The sequence below is a fragment of the Chaetura pelagica genome, unplaced genomic scaffold (genome assembly GCF_000747805.2).
Source record: "Chaetura pelagica isolate M959 unplaced genomic scaffold, ChaPel_1.0 scaffold129, whole genome shotgun sequence".
Lineage (NCBI taxonomy): Eukaryota > Metazoa > Chordata > Aves > Apodiformes > Apodidae > Chaetura > Chaetura pelagica.
The window spans coordinates 306,322-316,406 of record NW_009954536.1 but is presented as its reverse complement, the minus strand read 5'-3'; the positions used below and the strand labels follow the sequence as shown (position 1 = coordinate 316,406).

At 44.2% G+C, this 10,085-nt stretch overlaps 1 protein-coding gene across 1 annotated transcript in view; it reads right to left on the bottom strand.

The window, feature by feature from the left end:
- The window catches only part of IL13RA1 (interleukin 13 receptor, alpha 1), a 56,024-nt gene extending 48,979 nt beyond the window's left edge, over window positions 1-7,045 (bottom strand). Inside the window, exons 1-3 of the mRNA XM_010004764.1 lie at window positions 6,899-7,045; window positions 3,734-3,869; window positions 1,290-1,410 (exon numbers count right to left, since the gene is read on the bottom strand). Of these exons, the coding sequence (XP_010003066.1) occupies window positions 1,290-1,410; window positions 3,734-3,818 (206 nt within the window). The 5' untranslated portion in view covers window positions 3,819-3,869; window positions 6,899-7,045. The remainder of the gene's footprint in view (window positions 1-1,289; window positions 1,411-3,733; window positions 3,870-6,898) is intronic.
- Window positions 7,046-10,085: the final 3,040 nt, after the last annotated feature.

Sequence of the window (10,085 nt, the reverse complement as noted above, 5' to 3'; positions counted from 1 at the left end):
TTCCTGCTCACTGTGGATGAAAAGCAGAGGTTTTTAGAGGAAAATATGAATGAAGAAGAACATAAAGTGGAACTAAGCCATAGTTTTTCAGGTAACTTGTTCACTCATTTCTGAAAACAACAAACAATAAAACAAACCCACCTCACCTACATTATGGAAAGTGTATCTTTCAGTACAAAAGTCAAGTGTTTCCTCAGTTTTCAGCTTTAAAACTGAGAAAAAAATACTTTTTCTTTCGAAGCAGCATGACTCAAACCACTTTGCTATCACTGCAGCTTTCACTAAAACTGAGGGGTAAGTTGAATATACATAGCTCTAATCTAAAGCATTATCCCAGTAAGTATCCATATACCCAGAAATTCAGATCTTCAAAGTCTCATTGGTTCTGCTCTTGCAAAAAAGGAAAAATTCCTTTGAGTAGCAGTTTAGAGAGAGAACAGTCCTCCCTGCATTTAACTAAAGCAGCAAGTTTTCTGCTTTTTGCTGTCCAATGCATTAACTGAAACATTTAGCCTGTGAGGCTGCCATGGCAGAGGAAGTGGAAAAAGTTTCTTGAGTCAGTTCAGATAAGGCAGGAAGCTAATTTAAAAGCACAACGAGGGTCTCTCAGAATGGAAACTGGATATTGCTACAGAAGCTAATGCAATCTGGCACTTCCCAAGCCCCATCTACATGCAGAAGTATGCATGGATTAGTGTGCACAGGTCTTGCTGCCAAGTTCTTGCTCACACCACAACTCTGTTCCCTTGGAACAGAAGTCTGTTTATGGCAGTCAGCTGGCAAGGGGGGATGATGATAAAAAGATGTTCTCTATCACTTTCAAGGTGAATCAGTTATTAAGATACAAACAAAACTACTCTTAAGTGTTATTAATGCTTTCGTGCCATTTCCCAGCCATTTCAGAGATGACACATCCATTAGTGACTGATGTCTTAAATGGCCTGTGTTTGCAGGGCAGCCAAGAAACCAATTAATGCACCAGTCTAGCTCAGTTCTTAGTTCTTTCTTCTTTGAATCCACAATTAGAAAAAATTACAAAGCCACAGCAGCTTTTTTTCCAACGGGCTGCAACAGCAGCCAGTGCTTCACAACTTCCCAAACAGCCTCAGCAAGAGTCACCTCTTGACCCTTCAGCAGCAAAGTATTCTGGACAGGACCCAACACTAACTTGTGCGCAGTGCCCTGGGATCTTTCAAAGCAACAGGAAGCAGATAAGTAAAACATGTAATGTAAAACTGAAGATTAGTGCTGAAGCACTTTAGGGTTGGGAAGAAAGAGCCCATACGAACCAGTAGAACAACGTGTAATTGGTGTCACTGCTTGCATTCTCCCCAGGACGCCACTTACAAACCATGTGCTCCAAATTGTGCCAAACACAGCTCAAGTCAACAGCAGCAGTACCTGGAACACCTGCAAGGCAAGTTGGAAAGGTCTCTGAAGATTTCTTTTGCCAGCAAAAAATCTCCTGCCCACGTTCCAGGAGTAAAACATCCCTTTTTATGCAACTGAAACTGGAAGGCAGGGGTGGGTTACCCCTCAGCCTGCACGGCCTGTCCCTGCACAGCCAGGGAGGAATTCCAGTTGTTTTATCACTTGCAAGAGCTGGAATGGCAACAGGGCAACTGCTAACTGAAAACATCACAACAGGGAATCTCAGTTTCCACCATGTCTCAGTTACTACTTGGTTACCTGATGCTAAGGACAAGGTGTTGAGTCAGGAAAACATTTTGTTCTATTAAAATACAGCTACATTATAAAGGAGTTAAAGTAACTGGCACTGATATGCAGAGCACTTAGTTTTATAGTTGTTATATCTATCAAAGCTAAAATTACTCAGAATTTGATGACAGTTATGTTCTCCAGACAGTATTAGTTTCTTAGTGTTCTGAATATGAAAATACTTGTAGCTCTTAAATAGGGACAACAGCCAGACTGAGGTAGCTTGAATTTTTAATTGAGACCCAAACACCTCTGGACATTCAACTTCTTCAAGATATGGAAAACCCCAATTACAGAAGAAAAATACAAATGAGTACAGAGCAACTATAGACTAAAGTCCTTCATATCCAATCTTGCATTGTTGCATATTCCAAGTTCTTTACATCGTATTAACCTATTACATCATATTAAGTATTTATTCCTTGCAACAAGTAGCAACATCTCCATCAACTAAAAATAAAATGCATGTTAATTTTATCAACAGTCCAGGCTTTTCTTGATAGCAAAGCCCAAACTACTTTTTACTTCTGAGCTTGCAAACCCAAATCAGTTTTCCTATTCCGAGAAGCAGTTCAAAGTATTTTACCTGCAAGCAGACTTTTGAAAGCCCAACCTGCTTAGTACACCCTGTCCTAATTATCTGCCTTCCTGATTTCCACAATACCCCTTGGCAGACACACAGACAAGCCTGATAAGGTCTCAGAGTCTCCCATCCACCTTGGTTTTCATCCACATTGAATCATGCTCCACAGTTGACAGACTCCAGGCTCTGCTTCCCTGCTGTATCTCTTACTTTCCAGCATCCAGCAGAATACATGATTCCTTCAAGTCTGCTTCCTAACAATTCTGCTGTGGACCTCTTGTTTCAAGGAATATAAACTATTTCTTTTCTATTAACTAAGCTGTGCACAGCTTTCTAGGACCCTAGGCATCTTTTCTGAAAAGCAGAGAACCTAACTATCGTTATTTATGTCACTTACTCAACAAGTTGCTACATTGGCTAGATCATTTCCCCTAACATTTACAAACACAGGGCTATTTTAGGGAGTTTTGCTTGTATAGAAAAAAATCATACAAAATGAACTGACTTGGATGTTAGTCATGAAGTCAACAGGCTTGAAACAACCTAAGCTGCTTCTTGTTTCACACCCGGGGTGAGGCAGACAAACGAGGAATAACAGGATGACAGAGTCGTTCTGGTTGGAAAAGATCTGTAAGATCATCAAGTTCAACCATAACCTCACTCTAGCAGCCATTAACCTAACTTGTACCAAATCCAATGCTTAAACCATGCTCCTAAGCACCACATCTCTATGTTTCTTAAACACTTCCAGGGATGGAGACAACCACCTCCCTGGGCAGCCTGTGCCAGTACTTAATTACTCTTTCAGAGAAGACATTTTTTTCTGATATCTAATTTAAACCTGCTCAGGAATCACACCATTGTTTTGGAGAAGCATTTACATTTACAGGCTTACCTGTAAGGTTTTGAGTTTCAGAACACTCCATTTGGGTTTAAATATAATAATTTGGCCTTCCAGTACCTGAAGGGGGCCTACAGGAAAGCTGGGAAGGGGCTTTTCATCAGAGCAGATAGTGACAAGACAAGGGGTAAAGCTTTTAAACTGAGAGGAGATTTAGGTTAGATATTAGGAAGAAATTCTTCATGACAAGGGTGGTGAGGAACTGGAACGGGTTGTCCAGGGAGGTTGTTGATGCCCCATCCCTGGAGGTTCTTAAGGCCAGGTTGGATGAGGCTTTTGCAGCCTGGGCTGGTGGTTCCCTGCTCATGGCAGGGGGGTTGGAACTTGATGATCTTGAAGGTCCCTTCCAACCTTAATGATTCTATGATTCTGTTTAAACTATCAACTGAACTAGCCCTCACCTCTGGTGTCTCCACACTTCTCCATGATACCCACCTATGATACCGTGTTAGAATGGCACAGAAGAGAGGGTCGTGTGTTCCCCAGGCCAAGAGAGCCATGGAGCCTGGGTCTGGCTGTGCCTGTGTTACCTGTTGGCAGAAGAGAGGTCTCCACCCAGGGGCTGGGCTCGCTGGCGTTATCAGCTTTGCACTCGCTCCTCACTTTGAAGCGCATTTCCTCGTTCAGGAACGTGTCCGTCACACGGAACAGACTCTTACTCCATTCCTGGGTTTGGAGGGTGGGAAGGGGAGGGAGAAGAAGACCAGAACGTTTGGTGTGCCATATCAGACACATGGGAATGACTATTAATTGCTGATCATGTAAGAATACATGACAGCCCTTCAGAAAGGCTGCAACTCAAAGCCAAGGGAAACGAGTGTCTGACCACACGGGAAGCCTCAGCATCGCTGAGCTTTTCTTTTCCCTCATCAGACACACTCAGCTCACCAGAGGAAAACTTCACTTACTCCAGTGAACTGTAGACATGAGCAATGTCTACGTAATGACCTCATCAACGCTTATAAATATCTAAATGGTGGTGCCAGGAGGATGGTCCATTCCCTTTTCCACAGTGTGCAGTGACAGGACAAGGTGCAACAGGGACAAGTTGGAACACAGGATGTTCAAGCTTTACTGTGAGGGTAATAGAGCACTGGGACAGGGAAAGCTTGTGGAGTGTCCTTCTCTGGAGACATTCAAAACCCATATGGATGTGTTCCTGTGTGATGTACTGTAGGTGATCCTGCTCTAGCAGGGGGGTTGGACTAGGTGATGTTCAGGGGTCCCTTCCAACACTGCCCCCTCTGTGACAATGGCCATACAGAGATCAAGGAACAGCTGACAACGTAGGGGGGAAATGGTCCTGCAGTAAGTCTTCATGGGTAATGCAAAATAAGCATGTTTATACTACAGCTGTATAAACAGGAGCTTTTCTTCATCGTTCTGTGTGTGCACATGGGTGTGTGACAAGCAGAAGAAAGAACTCATGAAGGTGTAACCAAAAAACAATGAGAAGCATTTGCATGGATTTAAGGAGCACAGGAAAGCAATTATCAAAACAAATGGAAGGGAGTATGTTTGTGTCAGGAGAAGGCTCTCCTTTCTCATCTGCTCTCTTGAGCATCTTTTCTTGGGCTAGAGGATCTCTTTTACTAACTGGAAACCGGATAAGAAATAATTAAATATTTGTTACGACCAAATAATGGTTTAACCACTCATGTATTAAAAAAAATAAAATAAAAAACACTGGCACTAATGAGAGTGCAGGGAAATCAAACAGCACTGAACAGACCAGGTGATGTGCAGCCTGGCTCATCCCGGCGTGTGGAACTACAGTCCCACAGCTCTTTCACTGAAACTGACTTCAACATCTGTTAGACCCTTCCACAAACCCATTCAGTTCATTAACCTGACCTCAACATCTGTTAGACCCTTCCACAAACTCAGTCAGTTCATTAACCTGACCTCAACATCTGCTAGACCCACAAACTCTTCAGTCTTCAGTTCATTAACCAAACAGATTTCCAACTTGTTGATTCATTAATGAACCCACCAGAAGAGGTAAACAGGTTTCTACTGAGTTAGCAAGTCCAGCTGGCTCACCTAAATGTCAGATGAAGGTCATTAAAGGGGTGTCAAAAACACAGCATCACCCTTTTAGCAGTGTTGAGCCACTGAATCAGCTCTGCTGCTTGTGAAGCCACAGCCTCATTTGAAGTCCAGGATATCCTAGAGCTATCAGAATAACAGGGCAGTCACCATGAAGAGGCCACTGTAAACACCAGCCCTTAAAACAGTCACAGGGCTCGACAACAAAGATCTGTTTCAAGAGGCTTCGTATCGATTTCAACCATACCCAAATGAGCAGGGCTAACAACCCCGCAGCTGCTGCATATTCAAAGCTTCAAGTTCTGATGGTTTGGAATTATGCACTGGTAGCACATTATCTTACTGGCAATACACTGGAAAAATATTTGCCCTACAGCCCCTTTCAGCAACGCTGGCTCCTTGTCCTGACCAACCCATTGTTGATCTACACCAAGGATCACATCTGGGCTGCAAACCACCCAACGCAGAAATAAAAGTAAAAGCCCCAAACAAGGAAGTTTTACAATTTCTGTTGCAGGGAACAAATGCTGTACTCATGAGTCAATCCCTGTGGATAGCTGCAAGCTCAGGCACTGGGACAGAGCAAACACATTATACACAAATACATTAATATTGGCACTACCTGCAGAAGACACTGAACTGTCAGATCACAACTACACCAGGATGGACACCTCTTTCTTAAATCCAGCTCCAGGTGCAGGGGATGAGCCTGTGCCAATTGCCATTTAAGGATGCAGATGACCCTGTTTATCCCCCCCTTTTTTTTTTAAAGCTGCAGAAGTAAAGACTGAATCAAGTATTTTTTAGAATTATTCTCATTCTTCTTCTTTTTCTTCTTCTTATCATACTTCTTGCCAGCAGGACCAAGGAGGTGATCATCCCTCTGTGCTCAGTGAGGCCACACCTCAAATACTGTGTCCATTTTTGGCACCTCAATACAAGGAAGACATTGAGGTGTGTCCAAAGAAGGGCAAAGAAGCCAGTGAAGGGAGAGCACAAGTCTTAATGAGGAGCAACTGAGGGAACTGGGGCTGTTCAGTCTGAAGAAAAGGAGGCTGAGGGGAGACCTCATCACCCTCTACAACTGCCTGAAAGGAGGTTGTGAAGAGGTTGGCACTGGTCTCTTCTCACAAGTAACTGGTGAGAGAACAAGCGGAAATGGCCTCAGGCTGCACCTGGGGAGGTTTAGACTAAAGGTTAGGAAGAACTTTTTCACTGAAAGGGTTGTCAGACACTGGAACAGGCTGCCCAGGGAGGTGGCTGAGGCACCATTCCTGGAGATGTTTAAAAGTCGTCTAGATGTGGCTCTTGGGAATATGGCTTAGTGCTGGGCTTGGGGGGGGGGCAGGGTTAATGGTTGGACTTGATCTTAAAGGTCTTTTCCAATCCAAGTGATTCTGTAATTCTATGTTATCAGTTGCAGCTCCATTATCAGAGGGTGACAGACAGATTTTTCTGATCTGAAGATCCCACATGGTGATATGACCCATTTTTGAGGTTTTTGGTCCTATGACAAAAATTAAAGACTGCACTAAAACTGTATTTATATATATATGTGTGTGTGAATATATGCTTACACATGCACATTTTTATCACAACAAGACAGTTACAGGAGCAAAACAGAGTTTAAAAGGTGATGCACTTACTCTCTTGTCCTGAGGGACCTCATCAACAACAATGTCACTGGAATACTCCAGGTCACAGCTACTGCTGACATTCTCTGGGGGATTCCACGTCCAGTTCAGGGTGCAGATCTGGATAAATGAGTAGTCCAGGTTGGATGGAGGTGGAAGAACTTTTGCTCCTACAAGAAAGAAGTTATCAGTGTTACAGTCCTGTTGATCCACATTTTACCCTTAGTAATACTGAGAGATATTTAACTCTCCACAAGAAAAGAAGCCAAAAGATTCCTCAACGTTGTCAGCTTGTGTTTGCTACCAGATAAGCTACTGCCCACTAAATTGTTTCCACTATTCCTGTTAGTTCAGTCCATTAAACATTTAAGTAATTATAAGAAACACATACACACAAAATAATTTTAAAGCAATTGCAACATGTAACTATGTAGTGACCCGGGTAATGAAATTTATGCTAGTGGAGGGAGGAGAAGTCTCACTTTTCAGGTCTTTTCTGCTGCAAGTTTGCATCACACGTGCTCAGTCTTTATTAAAAACAGTATATACATTTTTGTGAAGCAATTTACACTTCCTTCTACCCCAAAATTATCCATCAGTGCAGTTTTAGAGAGAAAAAAAGGCAAGAAATTACATCTCGCAAGCAACACTGTACGTTGGTGCACAATTTAGCCCAATCCAGCACTAAAAACCTCAAGAAACCAGAATACTTTTCCAATTACTCACCTATTAAACGTTTAATGCTGTGCCCTGGTACAGTGAGCAAAACCAGTGTGGGGTAAAGAGTGATTTGCTGCTGGTGCACTTTTTTCACCTCCCCAAAACCAAGCTAGAAGCAGAGGAAGAGCCATGACTCAGAGATAGCTGCTGGGATAAATCCATTTGTGTATTGACCCTTCCTTACTCTGGTGCACTGAGTCATGGTCTGCTCAAATCACACAGCTTGAAGGTCTCAGTAGAAAACAAAGAAGGGAAATACAGCAGAAAATAGAAAACTGCCAGGAAAAAATTAAACTGCGTCAGACTCTGATTCTAGAAAAAAATTGCCAATTGGTAATTCCCTAAGAAAATGAAAGTGATTTTTGCTTTTTTCAAAGGGCTACTCAAGTGTGTAGGAGATATTAAAGATTAGGAGATATTAAATAAGAGACCAATTGAGACTGTTTCTCAAGGCAATCTGCAGGTAGCATCGCCGAGGCACCACCACCTCTTTGTCTGTGGAACCAAAGTACCTTGGTTACACAGCAGCTTCACAAACACTTTAAACTGATACCAACTAGGGCTGAAGGTCCTGCTCATCCCTGAAAATTTGCTCGTTCCAGGGAACCAGGCTCAGGTCACCCCACCACTTGGGAGAGCACGTAGGGGAAGCGCAGGATGATTCCACCTAGATCAGTTTTCCCATCCAGGTCCCTGCGCAGCCCAGTGCCCTTCTGCTAGTGCAAGGAAAGGGACAGATGGAAAGGCAGAAGACCTTACATCAGTGAGAATTCTGCTCACAGCATCCATGACACTTGCTGGGAGGCTTAGCTGCCCCAGGCTGAAGCAAATTCATCTCACTCTTGGAGCGTTCTCAGACATTTGCACAGTTGAAGGATGAGACATCGTTACCATCTGCACGTCCCTGCGCACGGGCAGCAAAACGTGCTCCAAAAATGAGCAGAACAAGTTGGCTTTTCTGGTTCAGTCTGAACATGCTTGGCTTGTTAGGGTACTTGCAACATTTAAGATTGGTTTCTTTGTTTGCTTAGATTTATAGCCAACCCCGGGGAGCAGAAGTGAAACTTCAGTTCTTAGAAAAATACAGGCTCCTCTGAGAAAGCTGAACCCAGGCAGAACATCTTTGCCAGTTACCTGCTTAACTCATAAAAACTCGTGGTGGGTTTTAGGAACAGCACCAGGGACTTGGGTTTGGAAATAACGAGTCCTTTAGATTATATTAAAAAAAATAGAAAGTATTTCTTCAAGAAGGCTACACAGCTCTTGTCTTCTGTCTTCTAATGATCACACTTCTCATTAGCTATCAAAGCCACGCAGAAGTTTAAAAAATAGTGTCATCTCTGAGTGCTGTTCTGAAGTTTTACACATTTCCCTTGAATGGGTTTGTTTGGGTGCTTATCCTCACAAGGAGCTGGGAATATGAAAGGTTTAGAAATACACGAAATAGTTGTATTAGCATAAAGCTTAAATTTAGTAGGATTTAGATTAGTCTATACAGTTCTGAAGGCCTGAAGTGCTTTAATGTTCCATTGAGCCGCAGATCTGCTTTTATTCACGGGCTTGGCCAGTCGGGCTTTTGTTGTGCAAATTCTACAGACAGTCTAATACGTCTGTAATTAAAATCCCATCACGACGGCAATTTAGCAGAACTAGACCAAGACCAACGACGAGACCTTCCCTCTTAAAAACACAAAAGCAGAGCGATGTTTCCAAGCAGCAAAGCACAGCAGAGCTGAGATCCTGCAGAACCCCGAGGTTGTTTCTGATACTGTGGAAGCATCAACAAACGCATCGAGTACCCTAAAAGTGTCGGGAGGCTTCAGAAACGCTTCGTGTTTTGTCCTCCTGTACTTCCACAGTTATAAAACGAGTTGTAAACCAGTAGAAAAAGAACCATTCTCTCCATCAGCAAAGAACCAGCAAAGCCTCGAGCCCCGTTGCCCATCAAACCCCCCCAGACACCCGCGCATCTTTCCCGCAACTAAACCTTCGTGCTTCCCGCAGCGGGGAAACGAAAAGCAGCGGCAAACTCAAGGGGCAGAGAGCACCCAGCAAGGGAAACCTCGATGCCCTGAGCTCTCACAACCTGCAAGCCCCGAGCCCCGCATCCCGCGGTGCCCGCAGCTCCGCGTGTCCCCGCAGCGACGCACAAGCACAGAGAGAGCGGCTCCGGCTTCGGGATTTATAGAGGCAATCCCGGGAACGGCAGACAGCCCTGAACAGATTGCTGCTGCTCCCCCTGTCAAACGCTGCACAGGACGGCAGATTTTGCAGCATTCCCTTTTCCCGGTAGCCGGGGAGAGGCCGGGAGCGCCTGCCCGCATTGCTGAGCGCGCTGCGGGATGTTTTTGCTACAAAATGAAAGCGTGACGACTCGGGACATCGCGTACAGAGCCCGCAGCCCCGCGGGCAGCCCGACCCCGGCACGGGCAGAGCCCGGCTCGGGGCTGGAAGCGCCCGGTGCTCCCGCTCCTACCTG